Genomic DNA, 20,625 nt, shown 5'->3' with positions numbered 1-20,625 from the left:
AAACTCAGAATGTTCACTGTTATTACTATGCTGATGATCCATTTCTCTTCCTTGTCAGGGTCATAGATTTCTAATTTATTTAATTTTGTCTACACCTCAGCAGATCCAAAGGTATTTTACACTCTCAAAGCCAGTAAATTGTTGGGTACTGAAGACAAAGTATTTCAAAGTCACCATAAGCTAAGAAACTTTTTCAAGATTTTTTTACACAAATTGCTCACCAAACATGGTATCAAAATGTGGTCTCTTTAATAAATGAATACGTGCAGATCTTTAGTCATGCTTGGTACAGTAGAGCACTAAGAGGCACACTTATGGGATAATAGGCTTCAATTTCTGTAAGTAATTTTCTAGGGATTTGGATGCAAATTATGTGTTCAACAAGGTAAAGATTTTCTTGAAATGGCTTCCTAAGAACTGGAATGGTCTTGAGTTGTAATTGGAAGAGTATTGTCTGCAGAAAGAATAGCAAGGGCAAAATATGAAGGTGGACATAGCACAGTCATTAGCATAATAACTGGGTAACTGGGGGAATCATTATGATCTCACCATGCTCCAATTTATCGCTATTTTCACTGTTTGGCAATTCAGATCAAGTTCATCCAGATATCCTGGCACGTCCGTTTTTATAGAAAGGAGCCAAAAAATTAGTTACTTCCATCGAATTTTTACTTCCATCAAAATTTTATTGAGGGTACAAAGTATATTTAGGCTCCAGGACACAGTGCTTTGACTGCCTCCATCATTTTATCTTGAATGGGAGTGAGAATGGGTGGTGTGGCAGTGAAATTTATGTTGAATTTACTCGAGTTGCAGAGAGGTAGGGAAATGAAAACACTGAGAGGCAGTGCAAGTGGAAGCTCCAAAGAGAGATTATTTGGTAGAAGGAGATGATTTAGAGAGATAGAAAATGGGCTTACTACTATATATGGACCATATATATGTTATATATTGAGAGACATAATGACAGAGTGCAGACAGACCAAATTGATAAAGAAAAAAGTATCTTGAAGAAAGACAATAAAAATAAATCTAAGAAAATGCATAAAAATGAATATAGACAGAGAAAGAAATAGAGCCTTAAAAAGATTAATCAGAATGAATATCGTAGAGAAGCAGAGACAGCTGAAATCTGTTTGACCATGAGGAAATCCCCAGAGTGAAGCAGTTTATTCAGGAGGAAGATAAAGAGCTGATTTGTAATGAAATGTTCAGGACCTGAAAAATAGCACAGCAAGTAGGTCATTTGTCTTTCACACAGATGAAATGTGTTTGATCTCAGCTTTCTATATGGTCACCTGAATCAGCCAGGAGTTATTTTAGGTCCATTAAGAATCCATGAGTACCACAAGGTGTGTCTCCAAAACAAACCAAATGGTTTATAAGATTACTTACAAAAATGCCTTCTGAAAAGCTAAGTGGTCATTAGTAAGCTATGTATTCAAATCTCTGGTTGCACCAGCAAAATATGTTCAGATGAACTCAGAGTCTCACCCAACACAGAAATCTAGAAAGAACCTGAAACCCCATTGTTAGTCCTTTCCTAGATCAGCAGCTTGCTGATTAGGAGGCAGAGAGCAATGCAGGATATCTCTCTTTGTCCATGCTCCACACATCTGCATTTTTAACTCACTGGTGATATTCTTCACATTTGGAGAATCTGAGGGAAACCTTAGACTCCCACTGATCAGCAGCTCTGGAAGGACACAAGCTGCCACTATATACAACCTGATGTGAGAGGCACACAGTGAATCATTCAAATCCCAGAAAGTTACAGATTCCATCTGAAAAGTGTGTGTGGTAAAGATACCTGAGATTGTGAGTAAATTTAGGGATTAAGGTCTCCTTGTAGCCCATTTGAAATTGCAACTGGGGGTCAACTCCAGATGTGTCTGTTGAAAAAGACACAGAAGTCTCTACTTCCAAATGACACAGAGCACTGTATCTATGAGTCCTGCCAAGGATCCATATCTTCACCAGGGATCCTCTATGTTCACAGGAAAGCGCATTTGTCTTGGAGAAGGCATGGCCCGCATGGAATTATTCCTCTTCATCACCAACATCCTACAGAACTTCACCTTGGCTACCACAAAGGACCCTAAAGATGTGGACATCACCTCCATGAAGAGTGGGATGAGCAGAATTCCTCCATTGTACAAGATTCGCTTCCTGCCCCGACATGAATAGTGACAATGAGGTCATAGTAGCCTGAGATGCATTATTAAGAATCTCTGCCTCTGTAGAAAGCTCCTACCTCTCTCTAGACCTGCCGTCCTCAAACAGACCTATGCAAACTTCGATCTTTCTTTCTCTTTGTGGCACCTCTACAGGGAAATCCTTTCTGCAGCCTCACCTTATCACAAGTCACACATCAGCTAGGGATTGTACTCATGGCCTTAGAACTTCAGGGTACATGGTCTACCTTGATTTATCTCTGGGTATCTGATTTGCTCTAAATCAGAAGTTCAACAAGGATATTACTGGATTAAAATGAAGAAGTCACAAATCCATTGCCATCTGGAAGTCAAGTGCCTTTTCTGGGCTGGGAGTCCTACCTCTGGGACCCTATCCTCAGAGCCTTCACTGGCCAATGGGGAAATCAGACCACTCCAGCCCAGAAACAGAAAAGTGGGTCCAAAATGGGGGTTGGGAAAAGGAACCCTGTGCAGTAACCCTGCCCACTGGGGGTCATCTCAGGTAATCTAAGCCAGGTCTGAGCTCTGGCTTCCAGAGTCACATTGTTTGAATCCATTGCCATCTTGGAGGAATGTACCTCTGCTGGGCAAGGAGCCCTGCCTACAGGAATCCATCCCTGGTCTTACAAAAGAGATTTTCCCATCCTCATCAGCCCTTTTAACCCAACCTGTGTGGCTATGCTAGTAATCTACCTTGACTATTCCATAATGCTCATAACTGTGCCTACATGAAAGAAATCGTGATTATCCCGCTGGATAATAGTGCATGGTCTATACTAACTGTACAGTCTCATTACCATACCATGTATCTTCTAGAATGCTCTATATACAATCTATCCTAGGTAGGCTTTCTGCAGAAATGTGACATCTACCTTCACCAAACCAGGTTGGACCAGAAAATAAAAATCTGCCCTGGCTTTAACCACTTTCCTTTCTCTCTCCCTTTTATACTTTATGTCCCATCTCACCTGGGCCTGCTTTTTAACTGTAACCCATCAATCAATTGATTGAAGGCTGTTTAATGTTTGTCTGTAACAAATTAATATAAATTTCATGGTATAGTCTCCCCAAATAGTGCTCATTACCATGTCACTTGGTTATTTTGACTTGAAATCAATTATTACTCTTAAGAATACTATACACGAAAATCTATGCCGGCCCAGTGGGGCCCGACTGTATGAAACTGTGTGTGCTGCCTGTGTGTGTTTGTCTCCTGTCCTGTCTCCTGAACCTCTTGGTACTGGGCCAAAAGGGGCTCAGAAAATTCGCTCTCCCAGAGGCTCATTCAAGGGGCCGGAATGCCAAGGAACTGCTTCCTAAAGTGAAAAGCACATATAAGCAGTACTTCACAGAAGGCAGGTCCCCTGTTTGTGAAGTCAGGCTGGGAAAATCTATGCTGGCATAGTGGGGCTCGACTGTGTGAAACTGTGAGTGCTGCCTGTGTGTGTTTGTCTCCTGTCCTGTCTCCTGAACCTCTTGGAGTGGGCCGAAAAGGGCCCAGAAAATTCACTCTTGCAGAGGCTCCAAAAGAGCACGGTCTTACTCTGGTTTCTCTTCAGATTGCAATAATCTTTCACCTTTTACTAAAAATTTCCGTGGAGAGGAACAATTCTGAGTTTTGAACTTTAAACTTTACTAAAAAGCAATAGTTATCAAAACAGCATAGTACTGGGATAAAGACAGACCCTCAGATCAGTGAAATAGACTTGAATACTCAGAGAATGTTCACCAGACACACAATCACCTAATTTTTGATAAAGGAGCAAGAAATCCTAAATGGAGCAAAAAACAAGCCTCTTCAACAATTGGTGTTGGCATAACTGGCTAGTCACTTACAAAAAAATTGCACTTAGACCCCCAGTTAACATCATGTACTAACGTAAAATCCAAATGGATTAAAGACCTCGATATCAGACCTGAAACCATAAGATGTATAAAACAACACATAGGCAAAACACTCCAGGACATTGAGACTACAGGCATCTTCAAGGAGGAAACTGCACTTTCCAAGCAAGTGAAAGCAGAGATTAACAGATGGGAATATATTAAGCTGAGAAGCTTCTGCACCTCAAAGACAATAGTGCCCAGGATACAAGAGCCACCCACTGAGTGGGAGAAACTATTCACCCAATACCTATCAGATAAGGGGTTAATCTCCAAACTATAGAAGGCACTGACAGAACTTTACAAGAAAAAAAATCTAATCCCATCAAAAACTGGGGAGAAGAAATGGACAGACACTTTAACAAAGAAGAAATACAAATGGCCAAAAGACACATGAAAAAGTGCTCCACATCACTAATCATCAGGGAGATGCAAATAAAAACAACTATGAGGTACCATCTCACCCCACAGAGAATGGCACACATCACAAAGAATGAGAACAAATGATTTGGGACATTAGTGGTGGGAATATTGCACTGGTGAAGGGGGTGTTCTTTACATGACTGAAACTTAATTACAATCATATTTGTAATCAAGACGTTTAAATAAAGAAAAAAAGTTTATAAAAAAAAAAGGAATGAGAACAAACAGTTTTGGCGGGGATGTGGAGAAAAAGGAAATCTTATCCACTGATGGTGGGAATACCCTCTAGTTCAACCTTTATGGAAAGCGATATGGAGATTTCTCCAAAAACTGGAAATTGAGCTTCCATACAATCCAGCTATACCACTCCTAGGAATAAACCCTAGGAACAAAAAATACAATACAAAAAAATCCCTTCCTTACACCTATATTCTTTGCAGCACTATTTACCATAACAAGACTCTGGAAACAACCAAGATGCCCTTCAACAGACGAATGGCTAAAGAAACTGTGGTATATACACAATGGAATATTATACAGCTGTCAGGAGAGATGAAGTCATGAAATGTTCGTATACATGGATGTACATGGAATTTTTATGCTGAGTGAAGTAAGTCAGAGAGAGAGAGAAAGACGCAGAATGGTCTCACTCAGTGGTCCTCAAACTATGGCCCGCGGGCCACATATTGTATTTGTATCTGTTTTGTTTCTTCATTGCAAAATAAGATATATGCAGTGTGCATAAGAATTCGTTCATAAGTTTTGTTTTCACTATAGTCAGACCATCCAATGGTCTGAGGGACAGTGAACTGGCCCTCTGTTTAAAAAGTTTGAGGACCCCTGCAGTCACTCATCTATGGGTTTTAAGAAAAATGAAAGACATTCTTGCAATAATAATTTTCAGACATAAAAGAGAGAAGGGCTGGAAGTTACAGCTCACCTCATGAATATCACCACAAACAGGGATGAGTTTACTTAGAGAAATAACTACATTTTGAACTATCCTAATAATAAGAATATATGAGGGAAATAGAAAGCCTTTCTAGAGTACAGGTGGGGGTTGGGTGGGGAGGAGGAAGATTTGGGAATGTTGCACTGGTGAAGGGTGGTGTTCTTTACATGACTGAAACCCAAACACAATCGTGTATGTAATCAAGGTATTTAAATAAAATATAAAAAAGAATACTATACACACACCTAAGCTAGTTTCACCAATCTAGTTTACCTTTACCAATCATGACTGATCTAAAAAGGATACTAAAAGGGGTGAGACTTTTACAGCATATTGGCCAGCTAGTCTTTTTTTCTTTTTTTCCTTGTGGTTTTTTCCTTTCTTCTCTTCAAGTGTTCTGTATCATACCACCTAAGAAAGCTTTTCAAATGTAATCCATGAACCTATTTGGCTGCCAATGTAGGCACACAAGTGTCTGTGTATGCCATATTATTGTCAGGCGAATTTCAGTTCAAAATAGATACAATATCTACATTGTATAGTGTCATCCCTTCCATCATATATAATCCTTTCCCTCTTTTTTTCTTAACACCTTACAAAACCTCTTCAAGCCCTTCATGTTAATCCTCCATATTTATAATAGACAACTTTTTATTTAGATTCTTATTTTTAAAGGACATAGAGTTCTCAGTATATATTTTGGAATTGTTGGAGATAATACACAGTACTCAATTATAAAATATAAGACATAACACAATGAATAAAAAATAATAAAGGACACCTTAAAGGTCAACCCATATTATAACACAAAGCTATTTGTTTAAAAGTCAGGTATTCGAATCCACATGAAGATGGTGAAAGTTTTGCTTTGAAGAATTCTTTAACTCTCATATAGATGTGTAGACTCTGAAAAATTAATATTTTGCAAATTACAGAGTTGTTGGTGGTGTTTTACTACAATTTGCTAAAAATGTTAAAGCTTTTCTCCTGAACATAGTCCTTCTCTTCTCACATTATTATCATTTATAGCATCCACACTGCATTTGAATTCAGCAGGTTCTCAGGAACCCCAGAAGAGATTCATTACATATCTTTTCCAAAGTTAAGGTCTTTATATTTGCATAAAAATACAATTCCATCACAGTTTCCAATCAGAGGTGATAGCAGAACATTGGGGGTGCTAGTCTAAAGATTTTTATATCTGAATAGATCATGAATTCTTCATATTTAACCTATTTTTACTCATTTCCTAACACCTCAAGAAGCAAAACATTCTCCACAGCCCTCCCAGATGCCAACAAGCCCCCCCCCCCAAAAAAAAGACAGACTTTCAGCAAAGAAGAAACTGACAGTCTGCTGCTATTGGTTTGCTCTTGGTGACCCTTCTGCCTTTACTTCCCGGTACCGTGGACTTTTGCTTGCTACCAAAGTTAGTTCCTGAGAAATCCCCTGCTTGAGGACATTTCCCGGTATGGTACTGTTGGAAGCCATCCTACCTAGATTGCACAAAACCCTAGACTGCACAGCTTGTAGCTGCACACCGGATCTTCCCCCTTCCCTGTCTATTTCAAAAATAAATAAAGAGGACATATGAATTTCTTTTGAATATTTTGTTTAGATACATCCCTTTAATAGGCATAACCATTATTGAACATCTTATATAGCAGCAATTTAACCTATCCTCAGGTTCCATTCAATATACTAGTAGTGTACTGGTATACTATATACTATACAATATATATTTGTGTACTATATATACTACTGTACTATAAATACTAGTAGACTCCAGTATACTAGTTGACAAACTTCTGTTCAGAGTTTATGTAAACTAAATGGTCTGGGGTCAGTGTGTCTTGACACCTTGGCCCAACATACACACTAGTAACTCCTTCTGACACTGTCTCTTTTTTGCATAGGCACATCAAAATGGGAAAAATTAACAGTTCTTAACATTCTTATCTAATAGAGATGAGAACACAAAATTTTTATACTGCAGCGGGACCTTACACCCTAGACACTTGGCATAATAACTTGGTGTAGTCTCCAGTTGATTCAACACTGACTATTCAACTCCTGAACTGCGATTTCCACCAATGGAGACAAACAATATTTCCCACACCAGCACCAGAAACAGAATTCTACCAGGAAAATGCCATATGACAGTGATGGCTAATCTGTATGAGCCAGCGTGGCCAAACTGCCGCACAAAACCATAGAATTTGCTCAAAGTGCCAACACATCAATTAAACCTTAATAACGAGCTTTTAGTATCTAAAAACTCTTTATAAAGCTGCCTGAACTATGTAACATCATTTTTAAAGATTGGGATCTTTGTATTGTCAGAGAATCAATTTGATTAATAATTTTTTGTTTTTAATTTCAATTTATTGGCAATTTATAATGTTTTAATAATTTTATTCAATTTAATAAATTTAGGAAATATTTGATTCAGTCACACAATATGCTTTAAATGTATTATTAACATAATATGTCAAATGTATCCTGAGTAAAAAAAAAAAGATAAACTTCTTAAACTGTTAACTGTGTCAAGATTCGGTATGTATTCCCAAAGAGTTTTTTTGTAAAAATTTTTTTGTAAAATTTACAATCAAATTTGAAATTATTTAGATCATTACATTTCGAATAATATGATGTAAAAAAAAAAAAACCAAAAGATCTGTCAATTAAACCAACCGTTTTTATTGGAAATTCCAGATTGGAATACAACAGGACCATGTAAAGTCCCTTTTTTTTAAATAACCTCTTTAAATAATATTTAAATAACTGAGAAAGTATCTTAATTGCTAACTGAAAACACTACTTCATGTAAACATGCATTGAGCATGCTCTGAAAAAAATTAATGTGATTTTTGTTTTTGCATGCATGCTGATAACTTATCAATCCTTGGCTCATAGTGCATTAATTATAGAGCAACACATGCAGCATTCATGTCATCCATTATTCTGTTTCTAGCATCAGATTTTATATGATTCAAAGCCAAAAACAGCTGCTCACAAGCAGCTCACAAACAAAGTAAGAAGAGCAATCCCAAGTGCTTTTATGGACTTAACATTGTCTGGCAGAGAATTCCACGCTTTTAGGATTTCATTTTCAGAAGTGCTAGCAGTGATTTCATTTGTCACCCTCTCACATTCAATACATTGAAGAGCCGCACACAAGTCATTGACTTTACTTTTCCAGATAGAGCTTTCTTGAAATTTCAGTAGTTCCATTTTCAAATTTTGAATATTCAACCACTGTAAGCAGGAAAGATCAAGATCTTCAAATGTCGGGGCTAGCGTGGTGGCACTAGAGGTATGGTATATGCCTTGAAAGCGCTAGCCTAGGATGGACCGTGGTTCAATCCCCAGGCATCCCATATGGTCCCCCAAGCCAGGAGCCACCTCTGAGCGCATAGCCAGGAGTAACCCCTGAGCATTACCCCGTGTGGCCCAAACCTTCTGCAAAAAAAAAATCTTCAAATGTGGACTTTTCTGGGGAAGTTATAAATGAAAGGATTGTCCCCATCTTCTGGAACTGAGAAAATCTTTTACAAAAATTCTCCGTTACTTTGGTTACAATGGTGGATTTCCTGGTATTTTTTATGACTGTCCACAAATGTTGTAAATTATCCAAATGTATTTTTAGGTTCAGAGAATATTTTAGCTGTCCACTCTCAAGGTCTTTTTCAAAAACATGCAGTTTTCTCTCAAAAGCTTTGATATCACTACACATGCTTTCTACTGTTTTTCCCATGCCTTGTAATTTTTTGTTTAGTACATTAAAGTGGTTAGTAAAATCTGTAAAAACATGAGGTTGGTAAGTCAGGCCATGTTGGTGAGTTGAGGATAGTCTTCCCCCTTTTCGTTCATAAATAGCCTAAATTTGTCCAAGAAATTTCTCTAACACTCGTCTTCTGCTCAGCCATTGGACATTATTGTACATCAGTAAAGTGTTACATTGTGCCTGAACTTCATCAAAAAGGGCTTGAAATTGTGGAAAATTAAGAGAATGCGCCATGATGAAGTTCACCAGTTTTGTTACATCTTTGAGGACATCGTCAAGTTCTTTGCTGCTTTCTTTGGCAAAGAGAACCTCTTGGTGTATTATGCAATAAAATTGAATCAGTGGATGTTTTACTTCTTTAGCAAAGAAATGAATGAATCCTGATATTGTCCCCACCATGCTAGGTGCTCCATCGCTAATAACTGAAACCACTTTTTCTGGATTTATGTCTAGTGAACAGAAAGCCTCCATCACAGCATTGGATATCTATTCTTTGTGTTCTTCCAGGCAAAGACAGCAGTTTTACCAGTTCTTCTCCCATGATGGCACCAGTACCATAACACAAAATGAGCGCTAGCTCTGCATCGTTTGTAATATCTGTACTTTCCTCCAAGCACATGAAGTAGAAGGGTGCCTTTTGTAAGTTGCAAGTAAGCTGTTGACTGACATCAGCAGCCATTCTCAGATTGCTAACATTTGCAGGATTCTGCTTAGCGGCATCTCAGAGGTGCACTGCACAATTTTATCCTTCAAAACACAATGTAATTTAAAGGAAAATGCATGGGAAAGATAATCGTGCGATATGTTCAAACTTTAATGTTCTACAAAAGCAATGACAGACTCTCGCCTTTGAAACAAAAATGCCAAGTACTTATCAGTAAAACCAAACCACAGGGTCCACGCTGTTTACAATGAAAAATCTAGATAACAAGGGGCAGCTCAACAATGTCCAAGCTTAGTGAGCTGGAGGTTTATGTGACAGCAGAGGACTAAGAAGAGATGTTTTATTTTTAGTCTTGATGTATTGGAGAAGTGACTGTGATTTCCCAACTAAAATGAACTGCAAACTGGATTAATCACATTAATGAATATACAGCATTGGATTAGTCACAATAACAACTAATCAAGAGGTGACCTGAGTGTATGGGAAATAGACTTTTATTTTTCATTATTGGAGCCTTTGTTATTTTATTATGATGTTTACAAAAGCACTGTGAAGGGCTACATATACACCTTACTATTTTTTGCTATATTGAGTTTTCCATAAGGTACAGCACAGAGAATTTGTGTGTTGGTTGTTCACAGAGAGTCCAGCCCTCCTCTTGCTTACTGAAATTCTCTATGCAATCATCATAATCAGCTTTTTTATTTCCTCCAATTTAGCATGTCCTCCATAGAAGATATAGAGGTTTTTACAGAGGAGCACATTATTAGACACATTAACATCACCCATATCCTCACCTCTCTAGTATGGGAGCACTAGGAACTGTTCCTGATTACAGGTGTCACATGTGGAGTCACACTACAGCCTCACTGAGTTTCTGTGATAGACTCAGTATGAAGCTTCTCTTTCTCCCCCCACTTCCCCCTCTCACACTGCCTGGCTCATAGGCTACTAAGGGGAAGACAGACAGGCTAAACATCTACTCACAGGACTGCAGCCAGCACAGGAGGATGGACCACTGCTCAATGGGACAATGCCCAGTCCTCCCAATGACCAGTCCAGCCCTGTTGCCAGGTGAGCTGCAAAACAGACACCGGCACACTTGCCTCCCTCCTCGCCACATATCTTAATTGTGGACCTTCTTACATGCCAGTTTGCCATCACTGCCACATGGTATGACTAGTGCATTTGACTAGTGAATATGTAAAAATAACAAGCTAAATAATTCCATTAAACTGGTTTTAATATGAACTCAGAACACTAAAGAAACATATCTACTAGAATTTCCTACTAAATGACTCCCCCAAAATGCGGAAATTGCAGCTACATAATAAGATATACAGTAAGAGTTATATCTATAAAAGAAATACATCCAAAGAAATATTCATAGGAGCTATACATGTCCCCTTTAAGTCTTTTGCAATAGTCTGGGGGAGTTAAAATTTGGAGCACATCTTCAGCCTGTGATTTGGACTTGTGGAGTCTAAAAAAAAAAGGCTCCTACTAGTCACATATCAAATAAAGACCTCGACTGAGCACTTAACAGGAACCTAATCTGGTAGCAAACAACAGTCTGCAACAAAGGAAGGTGGGAGAAAAGATGTCATGGATTGCTAATCAGCAGCAAGTAGTGGCATCTTCTCAGGCTGAGACTTTATCTTTTCACTTTGAGAGCTGGTTGGGAGCTGGCTGGTGTGAGGGAGTGTTCCTCTTTTTGAGAAGTTAAGAACTGAAGGTAAAAAGGGTTAAAATGGGGGAAAAAACAGATAGGGTGAGAGAGAGAAGGGCTAGAAAAGAATGTGTAAGGTGATAAGTGAAGTGAGGAAGGAGGGTTTATTTATAAGGAGAAAGGATAATATACAACATAAACAAACATTATGTGTTGTGTATGTAAATATTTTAGGGGATTATTATGTTACTGACCCTAACCTGATCGGTGATTATGCTCTACCCTAGGGTGTGACTTAGCATTCTGCCTCCACCCTAGGGTGGTACCTGATTCTGCTTCGTCCATTGGGTGGTATCTGATCCCACCATTGGGTGGTACCTGATTCTGGGGGATAAAAACAAGGGTCTGTGAAGGCGAGAGGCTTTTTGGCAGGAACTGATGCTGAGGCTTTGGACTTCAGTCTTGTCCACTGAATAAAGCTAATATTTCCACAAGCCTGACGTCTGCGAGCTGTTTACCCACCATTTCACCTCAGAACCGTCGGCTAGACAGGGTGGCAGATGCGTGTTTCAAGCTGAAGGGGAAAGACCTCATCCTCCATCCCTCCATCAGTCAACCTCTTCAGGGGCTGACTTGCAACAATTATGTATATTACAGACGGAAATTAGACAGACATTCAGGTGGCCAAAACACACATTTATGCACACACATAGACACTGATGATAGAGGATCGATCCATGGGTCACAGTTAAAAAGCTGACCCAGGTGAAATGGTACAGAATGCTTAAAAATATAACCCCCCTGTGTTGAGTGCTTGAAGTTCTAACCATGATGGGAGAAAGTTTCTATTATAAAGGGACCAAGAGAGTCTAGGGCCTGGGGAGGTCCAAGGTCTGGGACAACACAGGACCCACGGAGAAAGCCTGGGGTCCGGGATGCCCGCAGTTTGGGAGACTTCACCGACTTATTAGAGACCACAAACCTTCAGAGATGTAAATCAGCAACACAGATTTATTTCCTTTCCAGATCTCTGGGATGTCACTGCAAGCCAGGAATTTGGTCTGTAGTGAGACCCCGAGGATCCAAAGTCACAAACATTTAAGGGAATTTATATGATAATGTGCATACAGGTAAAGCATTTCATAGGTTTATACAGTTTAAATCATACAACGATTTTTTTTTACAGAAAAGGCTAAAAAAAAGGGGGGGTTGTTCAGCCCCTTCATGACATCATTAACCCCCAACTCCTAGGCAGATAGCATGCAGAGATACGGGTTTGACCCTTCAGGTGGTCTCCTAATGTACAGGGTGAAGAACCCGTTCCCTTGACAGTGTAGTGACCAGAGAAATTAGTGTAAGGGGACCTTTTTTATTGTATCATACTTCAAGCAAGCCAGTGACAGAAGCGATAATAGCATTAAACTAGATTTTACCCTTATTCTATACCTATTGTGCCATCTATGTGTTATTCTCTTTTTTAGTGACTGTGTGCAATTATTCCTTTCTAATCTTCAAGGGCCATCTGCCATCTCTGGGGACCAAGGTGTCCCCATGTTGGAATGTCAGTTTGGTTCCACCTTCCTCTGTCCCTTCAGGATGGAATGCAAGATGTCCTTCATTGGAATGTCCTTATGGTTTACAGCCTGATTCCAGGAATAAGCTCTCTCTTTGGGCCTAATCTTTCTTACCTTGAAATTACATCCTGTAAAAGTAAACTAAAAACAGAGACCAATAGCTTGGTCAATTCTACTGTGATCACACCCATCACTAAGAAATCACCATTCCTAATAAAAACTATTTGAGAAACATTATAGAATTGCCTAAGAAGACACTATGTCAAAAATGTCCAGTCCAACAGTCCCAATCCCTAAGAAAAAGGTATTATCAATATCACAGAGAAACATGTTTTAACAACAGAGAGAAATTGGTCTATTGAAATGTTAACAGGGATTTACCTCAAGTCAAAAGAACTCCCCTTTTCCAACATAACAGTCTATCTCATTTTCTGTCTTTAGAATACAAAGTAGATTAAAGTTTATCCAGTATTTATTCTCCCTTTAATTTACTTAACCTATAATTGACCAATAACAGCCACATTGCTACATACTCTGATTTCATCACCTCTTACTGTTGTATTTTACAAACATACCCCACTTTATTTATCCATTATTCTATCATTGAATTGATCAACTGCTTCCATAGCCTGTTAATTATACTATGCACCACAGTGAATATAAAAATACATTTATCTTTTTGAATTAATATGTTTGAGTTTAGAGTAGAAATGCTAAAAATAGAATTTTGGGGTATTCTTATTATGGGTATTTTTATTCTTTTTGGAGAAGTGTCCATGACTACCTTCCACAGAGCTAAAGCAGATAAGATTCTCCCCAACAGTGAAAGAGTTCCTTTATTTCTGATCCTCAAGAAGAATGCTTCCAGTCTTCTGGATAATTCTGAACTCACTTGGATCAGATGATAACTCATTGCTGTTATTTTTTGCATCAGAATCAATGATGATGAACACTTTTTCACTGGTCTGCACAGTTTCAATTATGTTGTTGAGGGTGTTTAAAGTTATAAGGACTTTAATTGATCATACAGTAGGCAAATAGCTGCTGTTGCATGGCTTAGCAGAGCACAATCCCCAAAACCACAAATTTTCCAATGAGCACCAAGAAAAGTGATTGCTGAATACAGCTAAGAGTAATTGTGGAACACTGCTATTTTCTCCAAATCCAAACAAACCAATGTAGATGTACAGTGCAACCTGTAGCAGGCTTTCCTCAGCATGATAGTAGATTAAAAAGAAAGTCTACATGTGGTTTCATCCCCTCCAGTGTGAGTGCAAGTTGAGAAATCAGGAGAGATCCCTGTGAGGTGTTGTGATGGTCTCATCAACAGAGAAACTTGAGGAGAGATTAAATATTGGAGCTGGAGAATCCAGATAACTGTGATAGTTCCCTTTCAAGGAAGATGTAGTGAGCAACTTTGCATCTTACTTTTATAGATTTGCATTTCTGGCAATGATTTGCTAAGATGTAAACAGGACACTTAATATCAGACATACTAGTAAAAATCTAAACCCAAATAAGTGAATTGGGCTGCATCATGTAATCATTTCTGGAGATGCAGAGAGGCAGGATGAAGCAGGGAAATGCAGTGACAGATGTACAGATTCAGGAAGTATCAAAGAGCGATTTGAACAAAATAGACGCTGATGTCAACTACCATATTAAGAGAGTTTAGAAGAGATGAAAACACAAAGAAACAAGAAAGGAACATGGAATAGAAATTGGTGAAAAGGTCTCCAAGTATGTATTATTCTCCATTCCATTAATGAAAGATATGAACGTTATACAACTCCTCATTCCAATTTGGAAATCAATAAGTATGTGAATGAAAAAAGAGAGAGAAATAGAAAAAGTTGAGAATACAGAATCAGTGTAAGGACAAAAGTACAGACAGAAATAGATAGATTCTGGGGAGAATTTGAGACCAGTATACTTGCCACTCACTGTGACTTTCTAACAAGGGCACAAAGGCTCCATTTTTCCCTTCTCGCCCACAGATGTTTGAGCTCTTCTCTGGCTTCTTGAGGTAATTTCCTGGCTCACATCGACAAGTCGTCAAAAACATGCATGAAATCATCGCCTTCATCAGTCGTAGTGTGGAGAATCACCGTGAGACCCTGGACTACACTGCTCCCAGGGACTTCATTGACACCTTCCTGATCCGAATGGACAAAGTGGGACCCCGGAGAGACTTGGTGATGGGTGGGAAGCAAAGATGGAAAGTGAGAAGGGAAAGAAATGGGGTACTAGGAGAAGGGCAGGAATGGAAGTACAGACGGAGAGGGGATATTTGGAAAAATGCAATATGTTAGGGCACCAAATAATAGGGGGAAAAAGAGACATAGAGACCAATTCAGCCATATTTGCTGAAGGATGTGCGAAAACAGGAAACAGATGAGAAAGCCAGATTTTTACATGTGTACAGAAGCTTCAAGTTCTGTGACTTGAATTTTTTCTTCTTATAAAGGAAAAGTCTGACCCCAATACCTACTTTGATCAGAAGCAGCTCGTCATCAGTGCATTCGCACTCTTATTTGCTGGCACAGAAACCACCAGCACCACGCTCCGTTCTGCATGCCTGCTCATGCTCAAGTACCCTGATGTTGCAGGTGGGCAGAATGGGGCCTCTTGAGAAAAGGGTCTCTATCTCCTTTATGAATTTCTGTCCAAAAATGTCGCTGTGGCTCTCAAAGTGAAGCATTAAGGGTTTCAATGTGCTCCCAATCCAGTCAATAATCTGGGATGATGAACCAAGATTTTGTTGACATGTTTGTACAATTTTTCTCATCATTTAATTATCAACTCACCCCTCCATATTCTCTTCATCCTTATACACCTGCATCCATCTATTCGCCCACACATTCAATTGTCTATCTTATTTTATTCATTATTTCACAAGTATGCACTTAGATTTTATCACCCAGGTTTTATTTAAACATTGACTTTCATTCACTTAATTGGATGATATATTTATTTATTAATGTTTCCTTCAATGAGCAGCATGTTATCTATTAGCTAATTCATTATTCCTATATATATTATCATTTGAATTAAATTTATTGCTTTGTTCTAATTTTACTTCAACTCATCCTTAAGTCATCTGTTCCACCATTTCTAAGTTTAACATTAATTTATTTATTACTTCCATGATATTGTATTGATATTCAATCTCTGATTTATTATTTTTAATAAGATGTGATCGGATTCATTCATGTATTAATCCTTTGTGTGTATAACAACAAATTCACTCATTGATATTTCTTAATTTAGCAATACCCTCTTTAATTTGTTCAATCACATATACTTTCATCAACCTAGTTATTCACTCATTCATAGGATTTGATTGACTTCAATCTGGAGATATCATGGACTATGAATTTTTTATTTTGGGTCTCCACCAGTACTATTTGGGATCCACTCTAAATTCTGTTTAACAGATGTGGTGCCAGATTTTGAGGATATGGAAAACATATCCTCAGCTCATTGAATAATCTCCCAGCTCTTTATATATATATTAATTAATATATTTGTTATCAGCATTCTGTGATGATGAACTTTTATTATTTCTTCTTCTCATTAATCAATTGATGTATTCCTTTATTATCAAGGTGCTATTTTTTCTAGAGTTATTTTACTATTAAGTTTTTTGTGAAACAGGTCAATAATTTATAGTACACATAATATTTATTCATAATATACACAGCTTAGAGAGGAATGTTACCTTGTTTTTGGTTACAAGTACTAAATCTGAAACTCTATACAAGCTGTATAATTTATTTGCAATAAACTTGTGCCTAACTACACACATGAATAGAAAACATGTTTTCTAGAGTGAATATTCTTGTTGCTTCTTAGTCCTGTGCTGTGTGCAACAATGCTTGTTTTGGATAGAAAATTTTTTCATGTTAAGTACTTCTTGAAAGAAGTTTTTATTATTAATATCTTTATTTAAACACAGGCGGGGTGGGGTGGGGAGAAGGAAGATTTGGGACAATGAATATGGGAATGTTGTGCTGCTAAAGGGGGGTGTTCTTTACATGACTAAAACCCAACTACAATCATATTTGTAATCAAGGTGTTTAAATAAAGATATAAAAAACGAATGTGTATCCAGGTTTCTGGGAATAGAGTATCCTATATATATCTACTAGGCCTCTTTCTTCCATTTCTCTTTTTTAGGGCTAGTATATTTTTTGTTTCAATCTGGTTGACCTATCAAGTGTTGACAGGGCCATGTTGAGGTGTTCCATAATTATTGTGTTATTAATGATGTCCTCTTTCAAATTTGTCAATAATTGTATTAGATATTTTGCTGGTCTCTCATTGGGTACATATATATTTAGTAGTGTGATTTGTTCCTGTTGCACATATCCCTTGATTAGTATGAAGTTTCACTACTTTCCTGAGTCTAAAGTTTGTGTCATCTGATATTAATATGGCCACCCCAGCTTTTTTAAGGGTGTTGTTTGCTTGGATGATTTTCCACCAGCCTTTTATTTCGACTCTTTGTTTATTCTGATTATTCAGGTGTGGTTCTTGTAGGCAGAAGAAGGTTAGATTCATCTTTATGATTCATTTTATCACTCTGCGTCTCTTAATTGGTGCATTTAGTCTAGTGACACTGAGGGAGATGATTGTCATAGGATTTAATGTCATCTATGTGTATAAGTTTGTTGTGTCTGTTGGTCTGTCTTGTCTTAAAGTAAATCTTTCAGTTTTTACTTTAAGGCTGGTTTTGCATCTGTAAAGTTTCTGAGCTGTTGCTTATCTGTGAAGCTATGTATCCTTCCTTCAAACCTGAACATGAGTCAAGCTGGGTGTAGTATCCCACCACTGTCTTCTGGCCTTGAGAGTTTCTTGTGACATGTCTGCTGTAAATCTTAAGGATGCTCCTTTGAATGTAATTTCCCTTTTTGATCTTGCTGCTTTCAGTATTCTTTCTCTATCTGTGGGATTCATCATTTTGACTACGATGTGTCTTGGGGTGTTTTTTCTTCGGGTCTTTTTTAGCTGGTACTCTTCAGGCATGCAGGATTTGATTGCATAAAGTCTTTAGCTCTGGGAGTTTCTCTGTGATTACATCTTTGACTGTTGATTCTTCCTGGGGATCTCCTTCGTGGGCCTCCGGGACTCAAATAATTCTTATATTGTTTCTGTTGAGTTTATCAAAGACTTTTATTTTCATCTGTTCACATTCCTTGAGTACTTTTTCCATTATCTGATCATTTGCGTTAAGGTTCTTTTCCAATCTCTTCTGCTATGTGGAGTTGTTCTGCATTTTATCTTCCAGTTCACTGATTCTGTCCTGGGCTGCTGTCACCCTGTTGGAGAGGCTTTCCATTGAGGTTTTCAGTTCAACTAACATGTTTTTCAGATCTGTTATTTCAGCTTAGAGTTTTCTGATTTCTGTCTTTGTGTTCTGTTCAGCTAAAGTTATGTTTTCTTTTATTTCCATGAGGTTCCTCCACATTTCTATTTTAAATTCCTTATCTGAGAGATTAATTAGATGGTTGATATTTTTTGGATCATCAGAGTTATCATCTTCATTCTCTATGCATGGTGTTTGCCTGGGAGGTTTCCCCATTGTCACGCTTGCAGTGTAATTTTTTCTGCATGTTTTGATGGGGTTCAATAGTTAGAAAGAGCACAAGGCCATGAAGCGAAGAGTGGCCATGCTCCTCTGGAGCCTCTAGGAGACAGTTTTTGCTGGGCTCTTCCTGGCCTTCTTAGGAGAGCTTCAGGAAACAGAAGAGAAACATGCAAAGCCAACAGTTCCCCTTAGTCTCTCCCAGTTGCTAATCTCACAAGAGGGGCAGACTCCTCCCACATTCACAGACAAAGGAATCGACTCTCTGCCTGTTGCCTCTGATAGCCAGTTTTTACTCACTTGATCTTTCTTGGCCTTTAGGCCTGGGTGCCTCTAGGAGACCATTTTTGCTGGACCCCTCCTGGCTCTCTCAGGAGAGGTTCAGGAGACAGAAAAGAAGAGAAACATGCAAATCTGAAAAATCCCCTCCAGAAAGAAATGTTGTAATAGTTCCTATAGGGTTCCCTGGTTCATTTGCCTATGGAATAAAATAGGAATTTTCTTGCTACATGCTTCTTTGAATGTAGCTCACGTTCCCCCTCTTGTGTTCAGAGAAAGTTCAGAAAGAGATTGACCAAGTAATTGGCTCGCATCGTGCACCCACCCTCAACGACCGAACTAAAATGCCATACACAGATGCAGTCATCCATGAGATTCAGAGATTTTGGGATCTTTCCCCTATTGCTATGCCTCATATTGTCACCAAGGATACACACTTCCGAGGCTACATAATCCCAAAGGTGAGAATAATCTGAATCTGGAATGCCTTATGTGAGTTCTTATAACCTCCAAGTGTAAACACTATGGTTCTATTATGAGGGTGTTATTCTTCTGCACTCCACCTGTAGTTGAGGGAGTAATTGACAAAGTCTTCTGATCTTGTGATCTTCCCTAAGGGTACTGAAGTATTTCCAGTCCTGAGCACTGCTCTCTCTGACCCACATTACTTCAAGAATCCAGAAACCTTCAATCCTGGGCATTTTCTAGATGCCAATGGGGCCTTCAAGAAGTGTGAAGCTTTCATGCCTTTTTCAATAGGTAAGACCATTCTCTGACACCAAGGACCAGGGCATCTAGTCATTTGAAGCTGATTTAGTAGTGACCTTTTCTGAAATGAGAACTCACTCAGAATGTTCACTGTTATTACTACTTTGATGACCCATTTCACTTCCATGCCAGGTTCATAGATATAAGATTTATTTAATTTTGTCTACCTCTCACCAGATCCATATTTATTTCACACCCCTAAAGCCCAGTAAACTGTTGGGTACTGAAGACAAAGTATTGTAAAGTCATCATAAGCTAAGAAACTTTTTCAAGATTTTTCACACAAATTGCTCACCAAACTGATTAGATGGTGTCAAAAATGTGGTCTCTTTAATGAATGAATGCTTGCAGTCTTTTAGTCATGCTTGGTACAGTAGAGCACTAAGAGGCACACTCATGGGATAATGAGCTTCAATTTTTGTAAGTAATTTTCTAGGGATTTGGATACAAATTGTGTGTTCAGCAAGGTAAAGGTTTTCTTCAAGTTTGGCTTCCTAAGCACTGGGGTGGTCTTGGGTTGTAATTGGAAGAGTACTGTCTGCAGAAAGAACAGCAAGGGCAAAAGATGAAGGTGGACACAGCATGGAGCATTAGCATAATAACAGGGTAACTGGGGGATCTTCTTTACTATCTCAACATGCTCCAACTTATTGCTATTTTTACTGTTGGGCAATGAAGATAAAGTTTATGCAGATATTCAGGTACCTCATTTTTTCATAGAAAAGAGCCAAAAAATAGTCCCAGGACTGATTTACATTAAATTTAACTGAGATATAAAGTATATTTAGACACCAGGACACATTGATACCCAGTGCTTTGACTACCTTTATCATTTCATCTTGA

General features: G+C 38.4%; 2 protein-coding genes, 1 long non-coding RNA gene and 1 other non-coding gene across 6 annotated transcripts in view; 3 read left to right on the top strand and 1 right to left on the bottom strand.

Moving 5' to 3' along the window:
* The window catches only part of LOC126028188 (uncharacterized), a 104,892-nt gene extending 102,368 nt beyond the window's left edge, over positions 1-2,524 (bottom strand). Inside the window, exon 1 of the long non-coding RNA XR_007502399.1 lies at positions 2,354-2,524. This is a non-coding gene — a long non-coding RNA (uncharacterized LOC126028188). The remainder of the gene's footprint in view (positions 1-2,353) is intronic.
* Positions 1-20,625, top strand: part of LOC126028124 (cytochrome P450 2B11-like) — a 114,894-nt gene that overhangs the window by 32,369 nt on the left and 61,900 nt on the right. Inside the window, exon 9 of one of the 3 annotated variants that reach the window (XM_049787174.1) lies at positions 2,000-2,309. The exons of 1 other annotated variant lie outside the window; for it this stretch is intronic. In XM_049787174.1, the coding sequence (XP_049643131.1) occupies positions 2,000-2,187 (188 nt within the window). In that variant the 3' untranslated portion in view covers positions 2,188-2,309. Of the gene's footprint in view, positions 1-1,999; positions 2,310-20,625 lie in introns of those variants that run through there. One more of the 3 variants, XM_049787175.1, reaches the window with a different exon arrangement.
* Positions 3,735-3,850, top strand: LOC126028959 (U5 spliceosomal RNA). Its single transcript, XR_007502626.1, has one exon. It is a non-coding gene; the product is annotated as a U5 spliceosomal RNA (small nuclear RNA).
* LOC126028177 (cytochrome P450 2B11-like) lies at positions 15,185-15,784 on the top strand (the record flags this gene model as incomplete). Its single annotated transcript, XM_049787226.1, has 2 exons — positions 15,185-15,322; positions 15,616-15,784. Coding segments are annotated over 2 exons (303 nt in total), but the record flags the coding sequence as incomplete, so codon positions are not given.

The sequence above is a fragment of the Suncus etruscus genome, chromosome 14, assembly GCF_024139225.1.
Source record: "Suncus etruscus isolate mSunEtr1 chromosome 14, mSunEtr1.pri.cur, whole genome shotgun sequence".
Taxonomy (NCBI): domain Eukaryota; kingdom Metazoa; phylum Chordata; class Mammalia; order Eulipotyphla; family Soricidae; genus Suncus; species Suncus etruscus.
This window is presented reverse-complemented; position numbering and strand designations above follow the sequence as displayed.